Source organism: Chenopodium quinoa, unplaced genomic scaffold (genome assembly GCF_001683475.1).
Source record: "Chenopodium quinoa cultivar QQ74 unplaced genomic scaffold, ASM168347v1, whole genome shotgun sequence".
Taxonomy (NCBI): domain Eukaryota; kingdom Viridiplantae; phylum Streptophyta; class Magnoliopsida; order Caryophyllales; family Amaranthaceae; genus Chenopodium; species Chenopodium quinoa.
This window is the reverse complement of record NW_018744376.1, coordinates 4,628-29,455: the sequence shown is the minus strand read 5'-3', so window position 1 is coordinate 29,455 and position 24,828 is coordinate 4,628. Positions and strand designations below refer to the sequence as shown.

The 24,828-nt window shown below is 34.2% G+C and overlaps 1 protein-coding gene and 1 pseudogene across 1 annotated transcript; both read left to right on the top strand.

Moving 5' to 3' along the window:
- Positions 1-4,866: 4,866 nt before the first annotated feature.
- LOC110696849 lies at positions 4,867-5,682 on the top strand (the record flags this gene model as incomplete). Its single annotated transcript, XM_021874184.1, has 1 exon — positions 4,867-5,682. A coding segment is annotated over one exon (591 nt), but the record flags the coding sequence as incomplete, so codon positions are not given.
- An 11,062-nt stretch (positions 5,683-16,744) lies between these two features.
- Positions 16,745-17,646, top strand: LOC110696848 (annotated as a pseudogene).
- The last annotated feature ends 7,182 nt before the right edge of the window (positions 17,647-24,828 follow it).

The window sequence follows — 24,828 nt, the reverse complement described above, 5'->3', positions numbered from 1 at the left end:
GTTCTAAACTCTTTAGGTAACCTTGTTGAGTAAAACCAATTAAAAGTGTAAAACGTGATTTACCCCCACTCCCCTAAGATATAGTATGACACCCAGCTGAGGCATGACTTGTCATAAATATCGAAGGTTTCATCGGGTTTTTAATTGGAAAAGCAACCTCAATATTACTGGGGCCTAGATTTATTATGTTGTGATTAAATAGTGAACTCTAGCGCATCATCACAAAACATCAATAAAATCTAACATGCATAATAAACTGAATGCATAAACAAGACATAGCATGGCCCCTAATCCTAAGAAAACTAATAAAGTAAATGCTCCCACTTGAACCTTCATGGATCTCATCCATCTTGCTCCTTTGGGCCTTCACTACATGGACTTCTTGGATTAACCGCAAGCTGTAATTTTACTCTATTCTATCTACTACTTAAATAAAATGAAATAAAATTACAAAAATACTTTATCGGTACGTAGACCGTACTAAGATTACAAAAATACATCACGATGCGCAGAACGTATTTAGTAATCTACTGGGCCATACTAGTCATTATATAGCAATAAATAACATCATATATTATAAAATTGCCACATAATAAATCACACATCATGCTTTCCTAAACTACAACATCGAATGTTCACAATTAAGGAAACATGACACCAAAATATCTCATATTTTAATTAATGTTATTAGATAATGTCATATATTTATCATGACCATCAATAAAATATCATATATTCTAAATTAGTCATGAGATAGAATCAAATCTTATTTTAATCTTAAAAGATAAATCATATTTATCCTCAAAGATTATCCTAACAAAGTTAGGAAATTCTATCCTAATTACTAGCCAATCACAAAATTTTAAATCAACTATATCCAAAATTAATTATGGGATAATCACATTATTTAAATCAATTATTATCCTTTTGGAATATGCTCAGAATATCCAAACAAATCTTATCCAAAAATTAACCACTTTAATTATGGATAATTACCAATATAACAACTTTAAATATAGATAATATCAAATATAACAACTTTTGAATATTTGATTTTATCCTAAAATAAAAGATTTAATCCAAATAAAACCAAATTTATCTTTCAAAATAAAAGATCATATTTTCAAAATATTTTATCTTATCCAAAATAAATCATATTTATCTTGAAATATTTTTAAAATAAAATAATTTTTTTTTAAAACCGTGCACCAGCCACCGTGGTGTGGCCAGCCAAAGCCGGCCACGGTGGCCGTACACCGTGAGGTGTACGCTGCTCTACAGCGGTGCACAGCAGCAGCAGTGCCGCGCAACCCTTGCACGGTGCTGCCGTTGCTGCCTTTGCTGACCCGTCCTTTTGCCCTACCTCGCCCCTCCCTCCGGACCACCTGTAGCGGCAGCCGCCGTGGCTGCGCCACCCAACCGCGTTTGCCGCTGCTAAAAACCTTTTTGTTTTTTTTATTTTTAATTTAAATAAAACAAAACATATTTTGTAAAATTAAATTAATATTAATGTGGTCCAATTAATTTCAAAATTAAATCACATTCAATCCTGAAATTAGGGTTCTTCATGAAATTAATCCCCAATTTAATTTTAACTTTTAAAATTAAATTGATCATCATACATAAAACATTTTTATGCATAAATCAATCCGATTAAAATTATAAATCATAAAATAAACCGAATTAAATCAAAATCAAGCACAAAAATCATATTTTAGGGCTAGGATTTTCGAAAAATTCGAAATTTAGGGTTAGGGGGTTTGAAATTTTCAAACATATTAGGGCTAAAAACGGTCATCTTCATGGCTATTTGAGCATAATTAAATCACATTTAATTGATTCCAAAATTTTAATCACATTAAAAATAATAATTGAACCATAATTAAAACTATTCTCCCTCTTAATTGAATTAAAATTGTGGACTATCAAAGAATTATAGTCAATATGCGTAAATGCAATAGGCTAACTGATACCACTGTAGGGAATTATAGGTACCACGCAGCGGAAAAACATGGAATCATATTCATACAGTACCTAATCCCAAGATCTAATGCATAAACATAAAGAACATGTAATCGTACCTTTGAAGCGTGATTCCACATGCGATCGAGCAAGAACAATGGGAGATAAAGAACCCCAAGCGTGATTCCTCTACTTAGTCAACGAGCATGGATTAAACCTTCACTAATGCTAGTTAGTTGTGACTGAACACTTCAATCAACCTTCAACGGAGATTTGAGCCACGAACACACCACAACACCACCCACGCGCCACCCAGGGAGGAGGGTCGTACGGACAGGGAGGAGAGAGAGAGGGCCTAGTAGAGAGTGAGAGAGTTAGGGTATTTGGGAAAACTGGTTGCTTGTGTGACAATTCACTGTATGTCAATTGTTCTGTCATGCAACCCTAGGCATGGTTTATATTTATAGATCATATCTAGAAATAAAACCATGTCAAGTCCAAAACCCATTAGAATCTTCTAACTATCCAAGCCCAATTATCAACATGGTATGTCATGAACTTATGAGGGCCAATAATGGGCCTCTAACTTGTTTAACCCAATACTCTTATGTGTGACCTTGTAGGATCCACTCTATAAGGCTTTGGGCCATTAAGCTAGCCCAAAGATCAATTGTCATATCTAGCACCAAACATTGACGACCCTATAGAATGAACTTATTATCTCCATAATAGTGATCCTTGATATATCTAGTAATTGCACTTATCGAAGACACAACTCCTTTAGGGTGGTGGTGGGTATTGATGGTTGAAGGTTGGCGAAGGTGGTGGTGGGTAGAGGGCGGCGGATAATGGTTGTTTAGGGTGGGCATTGGTGGTGGCTTGGGTAGGTGGGATCTAGTTTCGGTGGATCTGGGTCTGTTTTCCTTTTTTTTTTTTTTTTGTTTTTTCAAAACTTTTAGCGACCGTTTATGGTGGTCGCTAATTTCAAGATTTGAGACCGTTTCATAAATCGGTCGCAATTATTAATATTTGTGACCGTTTTCTTCACAATCGTTGAAAATAGTAAAAACGGTCACAAAAAATCTACGACCGTCAAACAGTCGTAATTTTTTTTTTGCGACCAAGAGAATAACGACCGCCATGTTACGACCGTTGACGGCCGCAATTATATTTTGTGACCGTTTTTGCTATTTTCTGCGACCGTTTGAGGCGGTCGCAATTTGGCTGAATTTTAGTAGTGAACATTAACATTTACTATGAGGTCAAGGGTATTTGGTGCAATTTTATACAAACCTTAAGGGTACAAAGTGCATTTAAAAGTTTTCAGGGGTATATGGTGCATTTTCTATAACCTCGGGGGTACATGAACTTCTCTTATTTAATGCAATAATTCAGCAAAAGGTAGTTTCTTACAACATTAATTGTTTGAAAGGTAGATTCTTACAAAATTAATTGTATTATAAAGTAGTTTCTTATAACATCTATTGAATTGTTTAGAAGGTAGTTTCCTACAATATTTTTTAATCAGGTAGTTTTTCACAAAAACCGACTTTAAGGTAGTTATTCACAAAAAAATTTATTAAAATTATTTGTAATATGGAGAGAGAATAAAGAACGTTGTTGTGAGGGAGTGTAAGAAAATAGTGGATCAATCTAATAGGCAAGTGAGCAATATAATATTTTTTTTTTATATTTTTTTAGTGTTTAAAGAGCCACATGAAGGGGATGATAATCGATATCAGGATCTCCTAAAATCGAGTAGGAAGCTCTAAGCACTTGAGCTATCCCTCACTTCAGAATAACAGAATAATACACAAGTATTTTTTGACAAAATATAATACTTTAGGTGGTAATTCGTAAAACAACAACAATTTTACTCCCTCCGTCCCGTAATATAGTTCCTGTTTGTGTTTCTTCACAGTATTTAAAAAATAGGAGGAAAAGTGGATAAATTACATTGATTAAAAGTAAAAGGTACAATCATGGACAAAAGTTAAAGAGGGAAAGTAGAAAAAGTACAAAGCATGTGCAAAATTCAAGGGTAAATTAGGAAGTACAATGAATAAAGTTAGAAAAGTGAGAGTATAATAGTATTTACATACTATCCAAAAATAGAAACAAGAACAACATTTTGATACTCCAAAGTAGAAAAATAAGAACAATAATATGGGACGGCCGGAGTAGGTGATAATTATCAAAGAATACAAAAAAAAAGGTCTATTCACATTTAATTCAGTTCATTTTAGCTTTAATTAATTCAATTCAGTTCAGTTCCAGTCAGTTCATTTCAATTCAACTCCTAATTCCCCTCTCATAAAATATTTATTTCATTTCACTTCAGCTCATTTCATTAAATGTGAACATACCCTAAAGTAAAGTGGGTAGATTAGTAACGAATGAACAAATTAAAAAGAAAAATATGGCTGAACTGAACTATGCTAGTTTACGCGAGCTTCGTACTGTAACGAGAAGTCACATGAATCATTTAATGGAATGGTTAATATCGATTAATAATTTTCCATAATCCATACCCTAGCTAGCTTAGACCGTTGTGAATTCGTGAAACACAATTCTTCAATGATGCCAAATATGATTTATTGATTGATGGATATTTCATTAAATGCTTTCATATACCATTTTTCATATAATTTAACCCCATACTAATTCGTGATACACATGACCTTAATGGTGCCAAAATTTCTCTTGTTTTATATTTTCAACGCTAGCTAGCGAAAGTGGGGGACTACAACCTATCCAAGAGGCAAGTTAGCAAGGAGTGGATGCCTTAGCTTATTAGCTTAATCTTCCCATCTATAAAATGAGTAGCATCAAGTGCATGGTTCAACACCAATTAAAACATCCAACATAAACATAAACATAATAAGCAAAGTGTTCCAATAACGAAAATGTCTCCAAAAAACAGCCACTATCTCCCTCGCTCTCCTCGCAATTACTCTTGCTCTAACACTGTCCTCCGCCCATGCCCACTGCCCTGCTTCAACGATCCCTGGGATCTTGAAGTATTATGGGTTACCGCCCTCGATTTTCCCTGGTGATGCTGTGAGCTTCAGCTGCGATCCTGTCAACCAAAACTCCATCAGGTTAAATATTAACTTGCGTGGTAAATGTACCGTGGTTAACGAACTGGGTGCTATTCAAAATGTACTCAAGTGCTCAGAACAGATATCGGCGGTCTTATCACATGACAAACTGAGCGAAGTTAAGGGAGTGACTGTCCAACTCTATGTTAAGCTTCTCCCTTGGCTCGACGCAGCACCATTTGGTCCCCTCATGACCATAACCGGTGCCGAAGCCTCTTATGGACTTTTTAACTTGAAGTTGTTTATGTTTATTTCTGACCAAGGTAACAGTCCAGCCTTCCCCTACATGTTATTCCCAAATCAAGCTCCCAAGTGTTCCAAACTTGCTTTCTATGACACCGTTGTTGCCAACATCAACCAAGATATTCCTTTTAATCCTATTCTTGTTGCTTAATAAGCCAAGTTCACGCTTCCACTCGCACGCAGTCTTGCACTTCACTTGCTGATGCTTATCAATCGTTTCTATTTTATCGTGTATGTTTGTGGTTTATCTATGCTTCTACTTTTTTTTTGTTTGAATAAATCTGCTTAAATGTAAGCAGCCCATCAATGTAAAACAGCTTGTACTTGTATGATCATCCCATTATTTTTAATCTACTACTTCTATCAGTCTTATTTATGTGTCATAGAATTTTTCTGCTTAGCTTATCAAGTAGTTATCATGATGTCAAGTTTCATGAAAATTAACTAACTTCATTGATTAATACTTCCTCCAAGCCATAATACATGAGAAGTTGGAATTTTTTTCACCATCCATGCATTAGGTGTCACGGTAAATGTATTTTGGGGTTACACTGTAATTTCTAAAAATTGGGGGCACATTGTAGAAAACGGAAAGTTAGAAGGTTATAATGTAGAAAAACCCTATATTTTATCATAAAAAATATATTTGATACTGTATATTTTATCATAAAATATATAATTTATATTAATTATCCTAAAATAGATTGTTAGATATTGTATGTTTTAATATAAAGTTTCATTATATAATTTTAAAAATAATTTTTATTAACATTTAATTATTTTAAAATAAAGTCAAACGAATGCATTGACATGTATGTAATGTTTTAATATGTCATGTATTATGGGACAGAGGGAGTAGCTAAACAATAATTAGATCATTGCCCAGGATACACACTAGTTAACTATCACAAATTCATATATCTATGCTTCTAGTTTTGTTTGTTTGAATAAACCTGCTTAAATGTAAGCAGCCCATCAATGTAAAACATATTGTACTTGTATGATCATCTCATTATTTTTAATCTACTACTTCTATCAGTTTTATTTATGTATCATAGAATTTTTTTGCTTAGCTTATCATTATGTCAATTTTCAAGAAAATTAACTAACTTCAGCATTTTTTAATACTCCCCCCATAATACATGAGAAGTTGGGCTTTTTTCACTATTCATGCATTAGGTTAGACCATAATATATTTTAGGTTTTTTTGTGAACCACTATGTTAGGAAATAAAGGGTGTAATTGTGTTTGATTAATGCGGAACAAACCAATGAAAATTAAGAACGAGAAAAGCAATAAAGAAGATAAACAAACAACACAAGGATTTACGTGGTTTGGTCAAAATAGACCTACATCCATGGGTGGGGATTCGAGAGCTTCTTCACTATAATGGAGAAAGAACGAGAGAATAATACAAGGAGTCCTAAATCTAATGGCTCAAAAAAGGTATAATCTAAATGATCAACTAAAGGGTCCTTTTATAACACAAGGAAACCCTAATAAAACCCTAAGATTATTCCCCAAGTATACTCAAATTGCCGTCATAGAAAAGATATAATTTTAGGAAATATTCCATCAATTATCCTAGAATAACCTAACTACCGAGCTATAGCTCGGAAGCTAGTTCATGCTTGCCGCAAGTCCTCATAGGGCCGAGCTATAGCTCACTCGCATAGAGCTATAGCTCGCAGCCTCGTTGCAAATTTCCAAACTTCGTCAGGTTTTCGTAAAAACAGTCATAACTTTCTCGTTTCTTATCGGAATTGGGCATACGACCTATCGTTGGAAAGCTCTTGAACCAAGCTATCACCTCCAACTTGAATCACCTCAAAATCATTTGCAAATGAGATATATAAGCATTCAAATTCAGCCCTACTAGATTTCGAGTCACAATTTTAACAATCTCCACCTTGACTTAAAATCGACCAAAAAACAAGGTAACTCTACCTTGAACCAAAAACCAAGAAGTAATGCTCATAATAAAACACAAAACCTCCACCTTAAACAAAACTCCATAAGCCTACTCACATTAGGCTATCAGTAAACGGACATCTTCCATAACTTGTGAACCGGTGCGTCTCCGAACACAAAATTTCCATTCACAAAATCATCACATGGCCTAGATTGAGTGTATGATGTCCCAACGCCAAGCATGCTTATCAAAAATTGACCAAACTCTCTTCAAACACTTCTTCATCTCAAAAAAAATCAAACTAAAAAAACTTCAGCAATTCTAGAAAAATAAAAAATTACATCAAGAATTTCTAAATTGCAATTGTATTTAGTAAATCACAAAAGTACCAAAATTGAGATAAGAAATAGCATAATTAGAACAAAATCTAATGCATAACCAAGATTGCTACTTTATTACAAACGAAAAAAAAAACAATCTATCATAGACTACATACCAAAAATCCACACGGTTCATCGTTTTACCAAGAGATCTCAAAGGGGAACTTGTGATGAAGAGATTGTAGAAACCGCAACCCCAAAGCTCGTAACTCTAAAGTGCATAATCATCATCATCGTCGGTATTGGCAATATTTGAGGATTTGTCCTCATTGGACTTCTGCTCATTCTTCTTCTTAAATTTCCAACACTCGGCTTTGATGTGACCCTTCACATGACAATAGTGTCAAACTTTTCCTTTACCAAAATTCTTGTTACCACCATGAGAAACTAAAGCATTTTTTTTAGCAGGATTATTAGATTAACCAAATTTATTGTCAATTAAATATCTTTGAGTTAAGGCATCCTTAACATCCTCCAAACTCAAATCATCTCTACCATACAATAAAGTATCTCGAAATTGCTTATATGTAGGCGGTAAAGAACATAACAACCTAATATCCATATCCTCATCATCGATCTCAGCATCGATATTTTTCAAATCCATAATAATAGAGAAGAATTCATCTAAATAAGACTTAAGCGGTTTACCGTCTTCTAGACGAAGATCATGAAGTCTATATTTGAATAGTAGGCGGTTGTTCATGATCTTTGTCATATAAAGTGACTCCAAGTTCAACCACAAACCGGCAGAAGTCGTCTCCTTGGAAACCTCTCTCAAAACATCATTAGAGAGACATAATTGAACTGCTGAAAGAGCCTTCAAATCGATCTCCTCCCACGTATCCACCATCATGCCCGAAGGCTTTTTGGATACACCTTCAAGAGCCTTGTGACAGCCACTTTGAACCAAGATGTCTTTCATCTTCAATTGCCATAGGCCAAAGTTCACTTGCCTATCGAATTTCTCAATATCAAATTTCATTGGCATAACTTAATCAAACTAATCTATAAACACCTAAACCTTAAGAACTTAAAACCTTGTCTATGATACCACTTGTTAGGAAATAAAGGGTGTAATTGTGTTTGATTAATGCGGAACAAATCAAAGAAAAATAAGAACGAGAAAAGCAATAAAGAAGATAAACAAACAACACAAGGATTTACGTGGTTCGGTCAAAATAAACCTACATCCACGGGTGGGGGATTCGAGAGCTTCTTCACTATAATGGAGAAAAGAACGATAGAATAATACAAGGAGTCCTAAATCTAATTGCTCAAAAAAAAGGTATAATCTAAATGATCAATTAAAGGGTCCTTTTATTAACACAAGGAAACCCTAATAAAACCCTAAGATTGTTCCCCAAATATATATGTTTGTGTTTTATCCTTTACGTTTCGATCTACTTTTGTTTCTTTGTATAAATCTGCTTAAATGTAAGCAGCCCATCAATGTAACACATCTTGTACTTGTATGATCATCTCATTATTTTTAATCTACTAATTCTATCAGTCTTTATTTATTTATCATATAATTTTTTTGCTATATCTTATCATTATGTCAATTTTCAAAGAAAATTAACTAACTTCATTTATTAATACTCCCTCCGACCCATAATACATGAGAAGTTTGGGCTTTTTTTCACTATTCATGCATTAGGTTTCACGGTAAATGTATTTTGGGGTTACAATGTAGATTTCTAAAAAATGGGGGCACATTGTGGAAAACGGAAAGTTAGAGCGTTATAATGTAGAAAAACCCTATATTTTATCATAAAAATATATATTTTGTACTGTATATTATATCATAAATATATATTTTATATTAAATATCCTAAAATAGGTTGTTAGATACTGTATGTTTTAATATAAAGTTTCATTATATAATTTGTAAAATAATTTTTATTAACATTTATTTATATAAAAATAAAGTCAAACGAATGCATTGACATGTATGTAATATTTGAAATGTGTAATGTATTATGGGACAGAGGGAATAGCTAAACAATAATTAGAACATTGCCGAGGAAACACACTGGTTAGCTATCACAAATTCATATATCTAATATTAAACTTTCATATTAAGTCGGAAAAATTGTTTATAATAATCCGTACGTTACCTAATCTACCAATAATAATCCTAAATTTGGTTTTTCTTTTAATAATCCAAACTACAATGCGAATTTTATCAATATGATCCCAAATGGTCATCCAACTTGTTATAACAAGTTATATGCACGTTTTGGCACCATGATTGGTAAAAAAGTAAAAATAAAATACAAAATTTAGAAATATAAAAAAAAAACCACCACACTTTTCCCCTACCATTACCGTCCCCTCCCATCCTACCAAGTTCAACCCACCATGCCAGACCCCCTTACTCTAGCACCACCCCTCCCGTTACCCCCTTTTCTCGCCCCCTTAAACTCCACACCACATACCCTATCCCGTAACCCCCTTCCTCCCCCCGATATCCCTAAAAGGCCCTTCCCCCCATCGATTAAGCCCTCGATCGCCCGTCCCTCGACACTCAAAACCCCTAGTCACTAGGGTTTTGGGGTAGGGGGGGGCGGTTGGGGGGTTTTGCATCGGGGGAAGGTTGGTTTAGGAATTTTGAGGGAGGGAAGGGGGTGTGGTGGTTTAGAGGATATGACACGGGGTAGGGGAGGGGCGGCGACCTGCATAGGCGAGGAGCAAGGGTCTAGGCGCGATGGGGGTGGCAGTGGAGGCCTTGACTGGGTCGATAGTGGGGAAGGGAATGAACTGAGGTGGCTAAGGCTGGTAGTGGTGGTTTATATGTGAGAAGGGAATTAGTAACTTATGATTTCTATGTACATATAAATTAATTTCCTTAGGTAAGGTTTTTTAAAAAATATCGTGGAAAAGCGATGACACTTAGTACTCTCTTAGCCAATAGTAATTTTTGTTGTCTATATACGTCGGAAAAGTAAAGTTAATGGTCATATTCCAACATTATTAAAGTCCCTCCTCATACCAAAAGTGATTTATAAGGACCTTTTTCACAACTTTGAACATAAAAGGTCCTTCGTCGCAAAAAAGTGAACATATAAATACCTTTCTAACAAATTTTTCTATAAAAGCTTTGAAAAATTAGAGCACATCATATTAATTTATTTTTTTTTATTACTTTTTTACGACATCAAATGTATTTATAATATCATAGTCAAAGAGTCAAATACTAAAGTAATCACCAAGATTATTACAGAAGTACATGTGTTGTGTCCATAATAATATTTTGTAGCCATAATTTTTCATTGATATACTATATACAAAAAAAAAAAAAAAAACACTTAAATAACAAAACAATAATACCTTTATTTAAAAAATATATATATGTATATTTTTTCGAGGGAAAAATGAAATATTAAATGTATACCTAATAATTAAACAAATACTAACTTGTAGCAATATTGTTTAAGTATTTTGTTGCAGGGTTAAGTGTGCATCACTTGGTGTTGTACATTTGGTTAGTATTACTATTTTATGTTGGATTAATTTAGTATGCTTTTATTGTTGTGTACGTTTGACGAGGTTGTCAAAGATTTTAAGTGGGGGAGGTTTGTAAGACCCTTAATAATCGTGCATGGGTATGATGCGCGGGTGCGCTTGTAAATACTTGAAAATAGTATTGTTAACTCTATGGTGTAGTTAATTGTGTCGTTTGTAAGTTTGTAGCATTATATATATGATATGTTATTTAACTAAGTACCTATGGGCTATCTTTGGTTCCAATGGATGGGCCAAAGGTCCCATTATTGTGTTACTGTCATTCCAGTGTTCACTAGTATTTGAAGCCTAGAACAAAATAAAGCTCTTTAGGGGGTGAATGCCTCCTATGGCTGGGTGCAGCCATAGGTATCTCCTTGGCTTGGGCAAAGGGGTATGGTGCTAGCATGGTATGGGGCATGGTAGACCTTGGCACGGTTGTTGGCTTGATACTTAGTACGATTGGATGCGTGACTTAGGTTGGGGCCATGCGGTGCGTAGGCTATGGTGCCGTAGCACGCATAGGTGCTTTGATACTTGGCTTAAAGCTACGGTTTGTGTGTGAAACGACACTATCTTAATGGTACATGTTATGGTACTTCTACTAGGTCATATGGTTGACTGTTGTCCATTGGACATTGCGGTATGGTGCGTGCTTGTGCGAAGTGTCGTTTGGGGTTCGGTTGTGGTGCGAAGCGACACGACGCTTGGGAAGTGTTGCGATGCTTGGGCGAAGCACTGACAACGAGCAAAGAGACACGATGCTTGCCAAGCGACGTGATGCTTGCGAAGTACCACGTCGATTGGCGAAGCGATGCGTTGTTTGGGGAGCGACGCAATGCTTGGCGAAATGGTATGTTAGTTGAGCATGCACAAGTAATGTTTGTGTGGTCAGACTACTTGGTGCTATTCGTTGATGCGTGTGTTGGGCACACGCCAAGGTAGTTATCCTTGATGGGTCAAATGTTGGTCACTAAGGGATGCGTCGGTTGGTGAGATGCCTATGGTGGCATGGCTGACGGTTAACAAGTGTGAGTGAACGGTTTCTTTTGGTGCGAACAAGTGTGATACTTCGAGGAGGCACTACGTGGCTATGCTGTGGATAAGGACGGTTTGGCTTATGTGGATCGTTTTATCTATTCATTAGTTTAGCCAAAGATAGGCGTTGCATGAATGCCACTTGGCATGCATGCACGCTCGTGTCTGTTTCGCCCAAGGGAGGGGGTTGTCCTCCCATTTGTCTATAAATAGAGGACCTTGGGGGTTGTCCAAGGCATACGTTGATTCATTCAATCCTTTATTCTGATTGGATCGTATTTTTATTCACTCAAACACTTGTATCTTTGTCTGATCATCAATAAAATATATATTTTCCTTTCGGTTTAATATTGGGTGTCTGGTTATATTGTTTAAGTATTTGCTTCGCGTAAAATTCACGAGGGTATTCTAACCTCGTAGGCATTAGAGTTAGGCTGACTAGGGGCGTTTCCTAGTGCCGCGCAGCGCGAAAAATTACTTCTTTTGAATATCCGAGCGATTGCTTAGGAAAATAACTAGTTTATAAAATACAGAACATGAACTAAAACTTAAATCATGGCTTTTGACACTTAAGCCTTTACAACAACTTTTAACATTATAAATAAAAGTAAACTAACTCCGGCCAAAGGATCCTAACTCCCTCTACACACAACCATCCAAAATACTAACCAAAACAACTTAATATCCCATAAACAACCAAAGGGAGCTAAAAAATACCATAAAACAAACTAAGACAAGTAAACTCTGATAATTACCAACTAAAAAATACTTAGGAAAGATAACAAACTAGAGGAGAGCACCGTCCAAACCGAAAACCTAAAACCACGAACACAAACACGAACCCATGAATATAAGGAACCTCAAAACCCTAGCCCTTACTTCATCGTTTCCGTCACGAGCTTCTCTTAACAACGGTGTTAGGCCTAGCCCTCCAGTGCAAGGACCCACGAAATCCTAACCCTAACTTTATCGTTTCCGTGATGGTAGAATTACTGATGGACTATAACGCGGCGTTAGACCTAGTTCTTAGGCCTTGTTTCACCGGCGGAGAGACCCTTTAAACAATATCTTTCCACGCATGCTAAGGTGGGGAAGGTGACGGAGTCCGGCATTTAGAATTACTCCCCTTGAAACTTGTTTAACAAGTATATGCTCACACAAACACCTTCAAACTTAAAGAACTGAACATGAGAAGGTGAGGGCGTTGGCTTTTATAGTGTGAGAAATTAAAGACGCTTAATAGAGGAGGGGGAAAGGGAGAAGTAAGGACAAGAATAAGAGAAAAGAAGGCTCGCCGGAGATAGGAGATCGACTTCTGAGGATGAAGACGCCTCAGAGAAGGGGAAAGAAGAAGGGGAGAAGGAAAGTAATAGAAGAAGAGGAGGGGAGGAGGAGACTCGCTGAAGTTCTACTGCGGCATTGGAACTCCGGCGAGTTTCTAGGGTTTTAGGTGGATAATGGTCGCAGAGGATTTAGAGAGAGAACAAAGAGGTTTATGTAGTTGTAGACAAGATCACATACACGACATATTGACTGATATAAAAAAAATACTAAATAAATAAAACATCAATTCAAAGTAGAAGCACAGGCCATGCTTGATCCATAAATATTCTCCCATTTAACGTTGTCTTGAAAACCAAGAAGAATAAAAAAAAATGAGACCGGACAAATTGACGGTACATATTTTATTTTATAGGAGACAAGGAGTGGATGTTTGAATAAAGAATTTTCTTGAACAACTACCTTATGTATATACATATCAAATTTTGCGATAAACAACCTTATAAATATGATGTATTTTCAATCTTTTTTCTACATATTCGGTTATTCCACCCAATTTCTCAATAACATTCTTATAATTCCTACGTCCCCTTATTTTTCATTGTTAAATTAAGCATATGGTAGCAACTTACAATATTTAGGTTTTATAAGATACTTCTTACAACATTTTTTTATAGGGAATTGTTCCGTGTACCCCTAAGGTTTTAAAAAAAAAATACACTGTGTACCCATGAAAGCTTTCAAATGCACCATGTACCCCTGACGTTTTTAAATAAATGCACCAAAAAACCCTAATCCGATCCTCTAACAAATGCACATATCATTAACTTATCAAACTATAAAATCATGCCCACACACTGACTCACTTTAAGTACTTTATATTTATGAATTAAAACCGCCTAAAAGCATAAATTACATCGAAACTTAAACTCCGTCGATCATTCTAAATCCTAACTTATATTGAAATTATTTTTGCAAAGATTTTTTTTAATATTTTCTATTATGGTCATAAATGTTTGTGTGAAAATATATCAATTTTTTTCTTTGTTAACTTATATATGAAATTATTTTTGCATAAGATTTTATACTATAATTAATTTTTTTTTAAAAAAAAATACACTAAGGGCACACCAGGAGATGACACGTGTCATTGCTAGTGTCTTTTAGTACATAGTTATTGATTAACATTTATTATGAGTTTAAGGGTATTTGGTGCAATTTTATACACACCTCAAAGATACATGGAGCATTTAACAGTTTTTAGTGGTATACGATGCATTTTTTAAAACCTCCTTAAATGTATCTCATTCAATGTAATAATTCAGCAAAAGATAGCTTTTTACAACAACAAAATAAAATAGCATCTATTGAATTGTTTAAAAAGTAGTTTCTTACAACATTTATTTAAAAAGGTAGTTTTTCACAAAATCTGACTATCTAAGGTAGTTATTTATAAACTTCCTTAACATCTAATATATATTGCAGAGTCGTTTTCATCACAACCCTCCAAATCCCCAATCCTCAAATCTCATGCATTTGAGTTAGTTAGTGTTTTTTTTTGGTTTTTTAACCAATAACTACCATTCCACTACTTTATTTTTTGTTTTTTAAACAAAATTATATATATTTTTTCAAGAGATTGCAATAACTAATAATACCAATTTTTTTCTTAAACACTACTAACATTTCACTTTGAGTTATTTTCTTTCGTGTATAATGTGTGTCGTGTATTAGCACGGCTGCACGGATATACAGTTCCTTTATCAACAATTCACTATAGAACTCAAAAATCCCTAACCCTTCAATTCAAACAACTTCCAATTCTCTAATCATCAAAACAAAAATATGTACAACACGCTTTTTGCGTAACTAGCCTCATATAATAGTTGCTTGCAAAAGAATAAAGTAACCCCTCCTATAGCACTGATGGAATAACCCCTATGACATTAACCGAGTAAATCCTATAACACTGAACGAATAACTCTACAACTTTGACAAAGTAACCCCCATAATAGAATGACATATTTGCGTGGTCACCCACATATAAGAGTAAGGTTTTATTCTTTTGAGTTTATGAGCAGAATATAGCACATTGGATTACAAAAGAGTACAGCAGGTGAATGTAGAGTAGAGCAGAGCTCAACAAAATATATCAAATTTTAGTAGAGTAGAGCTAGAGCAGACCATAAATAGTTCAAAATAACAGGATCTAAGCTACTACATCTAAATCAACTTTCCGTATTTGAAATATATTTTTTCTTACATTATATAATTAAAATCTTTCTAATATATTATATATCCGTGCATTTTGCACGGGAACACTCTAGTTATTTGTAATATGAGAGAGAACAAAGAACGTTGTTGTGAGGGAGTGTAAAAAAAAAAGTGGATCAATCCATTAGGCAAGTGAGCAATAGAATTTTTTTTTTATTATTTAAAGAGCCAGAAGGACAGGGATGAGACTCGATACCAGGATCTTCTCAAATTGGGAAAGAAACTCTAAGCACTCGAGTTATCCCTCACTTCAGAGTAACAGAACAATATACAAGTATTTTTTTTTACCAAAATAAAATACTTTAGGTGGTAATTCCTAAAACAACAACAATTGTACTCGAGTTATCCTTCATTTCAAAGTAACAGTTGTTATTTGTGTTTTTTCACGGTATTTAAGAAATATGAGAAAAAAGTGGATAAATTACTATGAAAATACGTACCCTCCATGTGCAAAATTCAAGGGTAAATTAGGTAATATAATGAATAAAGTTAAAATGTGAGGTTTATAATGGTCTTTATATACCATCCAAAAATAGAAAACAAGAACAACATTTTAGTAATCCTAAATAGGAATAGGAACTATATTATAGGACGGGAGTATGTGATAATTGTCAAAGAATCCATAAAATAAAGTGGGTAGATTAGTAACGAATGAGCAAATTAAATTAAAAAGAAAATTGGACAAACCAATATAGGACTGAACTATGCTAGTTTACTCGACCTTTGTACTGTAAAGAGAAGTCACATGAATCATTTAAGGGAAATTTTCCATAATCTAGCTTAAATCGTGTGAATTCGTGAAACACAATTCTTCAATGATGCCAAATATGATTTATTGATTGATGGATATTTCATTAAATGCTTTCATATACCATTTTTCATATAATTTAACCCCATACTAATTCGTGATACACATGACCTTAATGGTGCCAAAATTTCTCTTGTTTTATATTTTCAACGCTAGCTAGCGAAAGTGGGGACTACAACCTATCCAAGAGGCAAGTTAGCAAGGAGTGGATGCCTTAGCTTATTAGCTTAATCTTCCCATCTATAAAATGAGTAGCATCAAGTGCATGGTTCAACACCAATTAAAACATCCAACATAAACATAAACATAATAAGCAAAGTGTTCCAATAACGAAAATGTCTCCAAAAACAGCCACTATCTCCCTCGCTCTCCTCGCAATTACTCTTGCTCTAACACTGTCCTCCGCCCATGCCCACTGCCCTGCTTCAACGATCCCTGGGATCTTGAAGTATTATGGGTTACCGCCCTCGATTTTTCCCTGGTGATGCTGTGAGCTTCAGCTGCGATCCTGTCAACCAAAACTCCATCAGGTTAAATATTAACTTGCGTGGTAAATGTACCGTGGTTAACGAACTGGGTGCTATTCAAAATGTACTCAAGTGCTCAGAACAGATATCGGCGGTCTTATCACATGACAAACTGAGCGAAGTTAAGGGAGTGACTGTCCAACTCTATGTTAAGCTTCTCCCTTGGCTCGACGCAGCACCATTTGGTCCCCTCATGACCATAACCGGTGCCGAAGCCTCTTATGGACTTTTTAACTTGAAGTTGTTTATGTTTATTTCTGACCAAGGTAACAGTCCAGCCTTCCCCTACATGTTATTCCCAAATCAAGCTCCCAAGTGTTCCAAACTTGCTTTCTATGACACCGTTGCCAACATCAACCAAGATATTCCTTTTAATCCTATTCTTGTTGCTTAATAAGCCAAGTTCACGCTTCCACTCGCACGCAGTTGCACTTCACTTGCTGATGCTTATCAATCGTTTCTATTTTATCGTGTATGTTTGTGGTTTATCTATGCTTCTACTTTTTTTTGTTTGAATAAATCTGCTTAAATGTAAGCAGCCCATCAATGTAAAACATCCTGTACTTGTATGATCATCTCATTATTTTTAATCTACTACTTCTATCAGTCTTATTTATGTGTCTTAGAATTTTTTTGCTTAGCTTATCATGATGTCAAATTTCAAGAAAATTAACTAACTTCATTGATTAATACTTCCTCCAAGCCATAATACATGAGAAGTTGAACTTTTTTTCACCATTCATGCATTAGGTGTCACGGTAAATGTGTTTTGGGGTTACAGTGTAGATTTCTAAAAATTGGGGGCACATTGTAGAAACGAAAAGTTAGAGGGTTATAATGTAGAAAAACCCTATTTGCTTAGCTTATCATGATGTCAAATTTCAAGAAAATTAACTAACTTCATTGATTAATACTTCCTCCAAGCCATAATACATGAGAAGTTGAACTTTTTTTCACCATTCATGCATTAGGTGTCACGGTAAATGTATTTTGGGGTTACAGTGTAGATTTCTAAAAATTGGGGGCACATTGTAGAAAGCGAAAAGTTAGAGGGTTATAATGTAGAAAAACCCTATATTTTATCATAAAAATATATATTTTATGTTGTATATTTTATCATAAAATATATATTTTATATTAATTATCCTAAAATAGGTTGTTAGATACTGTATGTTTTAATATAAAGTTTCATTATATAATTTTAAAAATAATTTTTATTAACATTTAATTATTTTAAAATAAAGTCAAACGAATGCATTGAAATGTATGTAATGTTTTAATGTGTCATGTATTATGGGACAGAGGGAGTAGCTAAACAATAATTAGATCATTGCCCAGGATACACACTAGTTAACTATCACAAATTCATATATCTATGCTTCTAGTTTTGTTTGTTTGAGTAAATCTGCTTAAATGTAAGCAGCCCATCAATGTAACACATCTTGTACTTGTATGATCATGTCATTATTTTTAATCTACTACTTCTATCAGTTTTATTTATATATCATAGAATTTTTTTTCTTAGCTTATCATTATGTCAATTTTCATGAAAATTAACTAACTTCAGCATTTTTTAATACTCCCCCCATAATACATGAGAAGTTGGGCTTTTTTTCACTATTCATGCATTAGGTTAGACCATAATATATTTTAGGATTTTTTGTGAACAACTATGTTAGGAAATAAAGGGTGTAATTGTGTTTGATTAATGCAGAACAAACCAATGAAAATTAAGAACGAGAAAAGCAATAAAGAAGATAAACAAACAACACAAGGATTTACGTGGTTTGGTCAAAATAGACCTACATCCATGGGTGGGGGATTCAAGAGCTTCTTCACTATAATGGAGAAAGAACGAGAGAATAATACAAGGAGTCCTAAATCTAATGGCTCAAAAAAAAGGTATAATCTAAATGATCAACTAAAGGGTCCTTTTATAACACAAGGAAACCCTAATAAAACCCTAAGATTATTCCCCAAGTATACTCAAATCGCCGTCATAGAAAAGATATAATTTTAGGTAATATTCCATCAATTATCCTAGAATAACCTAACTACCGAGCTATAGCTCGGAAGCTAGCTCATGCCTGCCGCAAGTCCTCATAGGGCCGAGCTATAGCTCACTCGCATAGAGCTATAGCTCGCAGCCTCGTTGCAAATTTCCAACTTCGTCAGGTTTTCGTAAAACGGTCATAACTTTCTCGTTTCTTATCGGAATTGGGCATATGACCTATCGTTGGAAAGCTCTTGAACCAAGCTATCACCTCCAACTTGAATCACCTCAAAATCATTCGCAAATGAGATACATAAGCGTTCAAATTCAGCCCTACTAGATTCCGAGTCACAATTTAACAATCTCCACCTTGACTTGAAATCGACCAAAAAACAAGGTAACTCCACCTTGAACCAAAAACCAAGAAGTAATGCTCATAATAAAACACAAAACCTCCACCTTAAACAAAACTCCATAAGCCTACTCACATTAGGCTATCACTATACGGACATCTTCCATAACTTGTGAACCGGTGCGTCTCCGAACACAAAATTTCCATACACAAAACCATCACATGGCCTAGATTGAGTGTATGATGTCCCGAAGCCAAGCATGCTTATAAAAAATTGACCAAACTCTCTTCAAACACTTCTTCATCTCAAAAAAATCAAACTAAAAAAACTTCAGCAATTCTAGAAAAATAAAAATTACATCAAGAATTTCTAAATTGCAATTGTACTTAGTAAATCACAAAAGTACCAAAATTGAGATAAGAAATAGCATAACTAGAACAAAATCTAATGCATAACCAAATTGCTACTTTATTACAAACGAAAAAAAAAACAATCTATCATAGACTCCATACCAAAAATCCACACGGTTTATCGTTTTACCAAGAGATCTCAAAGGGGAACTTGTCATGAAGAGATTGTAGAAACGCAACCCCAAAGCTCGTAACCCTAAAGTGCATAGTCATCATCATCGTCGGTATTGGCAATATTTGAGGATTTGTCCTCATTGGACTTCTGCTCATTCTTCTTCTTAAATTTCCAACACTCGGCTTTGATATGACCCTTCACATGACAATAGTGTCAAACTTTTCCTTTACCAAAATTCTTATTACACCATGAGAAACTAAAGCATTTTTTTTAGCAGGATTATTAGATTAACCAAATTATTGTCAATTAAATATCTTTGAGCAAGGCATCCTTAACATCCTCCAAACTCAAATCATCTCTACCATACAATAAAGTATCTCAAAATTGCTTATATGTAGGCGGTAAAGAACATAACAACCTAATAGCCATATCCTCATCATCGATCTCAGCATCGATGTTTTGCAAATCCATAATAATAGAGAAGAATTCATCTAAATAAGACTTAAGCGGTTTACCTTCTCTAGATGAAGATCATGAAGTCTTTATTTAAATAGTAGGCAGTTGGTCATGATCTTTGTCATATAAAGTGACTCCAAGTTCAACCACAAACCCGCAGAAGTCGTCTCCTTGGAAACCTCTCTCAAAACATCATTAGAAAACATAATTGAATTGCTGAAAGAGCCTTCAAATCGATCTCCTCCCACGTATCCACCATCATGCCCGAAGGATTTTTGGATACACCTTGAAGAGCCTTGTAACAGCCACTTTGAACCAAGATGTCTTTCATCTTCAATTGCCATAGGCCAAAGTTCACTTGCCTATCGAATTTCTCAATATCAAATTTCATTGGCATAATTTAATCAAACTAATCTATAAACACCTAAACTTTAAGACCTTAAACCTTGTCTCTGATACCACTTGTTAGGAAATAAAAGGTGTAATTGTGTTTGATTAATGCGAAACAAATCAAAGAAAAATAAGAACGAGAAAAGCAATAAAGAAGATAAACAAACAACACAAGGATTTACGTGGTTCGGTCAAAATAAACCTACATCCACGGGTGGGGGATTCGAGAGCTTCTTCACTATAATGGAGAAAGAACAATAGAATAATATAAGGAGTCCTAAATCTAATTGCTCAAAAAAAGGTATAATCTAAATGATCAATTAAAGGGTCCTTTTATAACACAAGGAAACCCTAATAAAACCCTAAGATTGTTCCCCAAATATATATGTTTGTGTTTTATCCTTTATGTTTCGATCTACTTTTGTTTCTTTGAATAAATCTGCTTAAATGTAAGCAGCCCATCAATGTAACACATCTTGTACTTGTATGATCATCTCATTATTTTTAATCTACTAATTCTATCAGTCTTATTTATGTATCATAATATTTTTTTTGCTTATATCTTATCATTATGTCAATTTTCAAGAAAATTAACTAACTTCATTTATTAATACTCCCTCCGACCCATAATACATGAGAAGTTGGGCTTTTTTCACTATTCATGCATTAGGTTTCACGGTAAATGTATTTTGGGGTTACAATGTAGATTTCTAAAAAATGGGGGCACATTGTAGAAAACGGAAAGTTAGAGGGTTATAATGTAGAAAAACCCTATATTTTATCATAAAAATATATATTTTGTACTGTATATTTTATCATAAAATATATATTTTATATTAAATATCCTAAATTAGGTTGTTAGATACTGTATGTTTAAATATAAAGTTTCATTATATAATTTGTAAAATAATTTTTATTAACATTTATTTATATAAAAATAAAGTCAAACGAATGCATTGACATGTATGTAATATTTGAAATGTGTAATGTATTATGGGACAGAGGGAGTAGCTAAACAATAATTAGAACATTGCGAGGAAACACACTGGTTAGCTATCACAAATTCATATATCTAATATTAAACTTTCATATTAAGTCGGAAAAATTGTTTATAATAATCGTACGTTACCTAATCTACCAATAATAATCCTAAATTTGGTTTTTCTTTTAATAATCCAAACAACAATGCGAATTTTATCAATATGATCCCAAATGGTCACGAATTGTTTATGCACGTTTTGGCACCATGATTGGTAAAAAAGTAAAAACAAAATACAAAATTTAGAAATATAAAAAAAAAAAAACCCACCACACTTTCCCCCTACCATTACCGTCTCCTCCCCATCCTGCCAAGCTCAACCCACCATGCCAGACCCCCTTACTTTAGCACCACCCCTCCCGTTACTACGCCATGACAGTTGTAGGGAATAATTTCAAGCCTTTAATCCCACTATCTTGAACCCCACTATGATCATACACTAAAGTACAGTGGCGTCCAAAAGGGAAGAAGATAGAGTAAAAGAGTCGCCAACAAGTTTTTAAGGAACTTGTAAACCATCACGAGGTGAAGGTTACACCCCTTAACGATCCAAGAGATCGTCAACTCCATAAGGTCATGAACCAAATAAGGTTCAGGGATGATGGTACAAATCCAACCTAAAAGAGATTGAACCTGCCCTAATAATAGGCCTCTACTTTATTCTGATCGTATTCATGTGCGCTTTCTGACTAACATGCAATCAATAGGATTCACTAGTAGAAAAAGGCTCATTTGCGTCGCCATATTTGCGTCACTCATTATAAAGAACGAAGCAAATGTGTATTTTTACCATACTGTAAAGTTATTTGCGTCGCTTGTTATTAAAGAAGCGACGCAAAAAACAAGTGTATGTTAGCTTTCTATCATTTGCGTCGCTCTTATTTATTGAAGCGACGCAAAATAAACTTATTTGCGTCACTCATTTACTGACAAGTAGCCCATCAATGTAAAACATCTTGTACTTGTATGATCATCTCATTATTTTTAATCTACTACTTCTATCAGTCTTATTTATGTGTCATAGAATTTTTTTGCTTAGCTTATCAAGATGTCACACTACTAAAAAACTTGGAAAAATGACCCCCAATTAAAGACCCGTTATTTAACTAACGGATTTGTTTGATGTAAGAGATTTTATTTTAGTTATACCGGTTCTCTTAGGTGTATTAGAAAAAAAATATAAAAAAAAAAATAGGAGACCCGTTCTCTACCTAAGGGTCTTGAAAAAAAAAAATTATATATTGTTAACTTAGATGGAACACACAAGAGGGGGGGTGAATTGTGTAGGAACTAGTGTTCCCAAATTTTGTGGAAATTAAAAACGTAGAACGAAATAAAGAGATGCGAAGAGATTTTTACGTGGAAACTCCTTGTGCCCAACAAGGAGAAAACCATGACCACTTGGGATTTTCGAACACGAATTCACTAAATAGGGCAACTACTCCGTTACAACCTATAAGGAACTCGACAAAACTTAAGTTCTAAATAGAACCTAAGCCAACCCCAAATGCTCACTCTAGCTTCTACTTCGAAGCCTACACTCAAGACTTAACTCTAAGTCTTTACAAGGATCACTCAACCCTTTCCCAAATTACAACTCAGTAGTTTGAACTCTACGTGTTTAGATATCTTACAATAGTTGGAACATAGGAATACTCTCACTGACAAATATATATTTTTTTTTTACTCAAATGTTGTACGATTGTTAGGATACCTTAAAACTGAAACTCAACTCCTTTTTTATACTGTTTCATCAACCCAGCCACCTTCCACACATTCTCCACTACTTGAGGTGGTGTTCCTAAACTTTAGGAACTAACTCAAGGAATGTAGAGAAGTCTGGAAAGTCGTTCAATATACAACGTGGGATGAGATTAGAATAAATTTTTCCTTGGAGAGTAATTTAAGGAATCAGTTAAAATCTTTTTACAGAAGATATTTATTTTGTTAATAAATATAACAAAGAAATATCTTTTTGTAATTTTAACAAAAACCAAAAATATAATAATAACCAATTTTATAAAACTGATTGATCGTTTCACTTTTAATTCCAATTAACTCTCGTATTCCTTGTGTTCCAACCAATCATAAAATATCAAACACTTACATAAAGCCAAAAAAAAATAACTCATACTTTTTAGTCTTCATGTAATGCCCGTTGCTTTTATGATATTCCAATTGGACCTTTGATAACTCTATCTTGCCAAATAGAACATCCAAGCATAAAACCTTATTTGCCTTCTTCACTTCAAATTGTTGTGTATCCCATATGTAGAATAAGGACTTCTCTTAGTTCTAACCCCGGAACTTTGTTCTTAATAAGAACATGCCTAAATAAATTGCACACTTATTACACTTTTATCAAATCGAGTTTGCTTGTCATCACCAAAAATTAATCGAGGTCAACATATATATATATATATATATATATATTAAAAAATAGGTTGTTAGATACTGTATGTTTTAATATAAAGTTTCATTATCCAATTTTTAAAATAATTTTTATTAACATTTAATTATATAAAAATAAAGTTAAACGAATGCATTGACATGTATGTAATGTTTGAATGTGTCATGTATTATGGGACAGGGAAGCTTCTAACGTAGTCGTCGACTACAGACGACTACAGACGACTATGGGCGACAACGCTAAGGGATTAAATCTAAACCATATTATGATTGTTGCTTAATCTTAGCCTTTGAATATTACAGTTTTGAAAAATTATAAAATCTAATTTACACCTCATTTAAGTCATGACCAGTCAGCGCCCCGTGAGCAAAGTGTTGTTTGTTTTCTTACTTTTAGAGGGTAATTTTTTTTTCTTTTCAAATTATGAATTTTACAAAAAAACCCATCCAATTTAACTTTCAACTTTCATTAATCATCCAAAACACATCTTAAAATTATCAAATTATAAAAGATTTCATTAAGATTAACGTATAATCATTACATATATGCTTCAATTTTCTTAAAATCAGAGTTTGTAATCAATTTCAATATCTACATTCTTGAAAGTTTACGGATTATATCTTATTATTTCG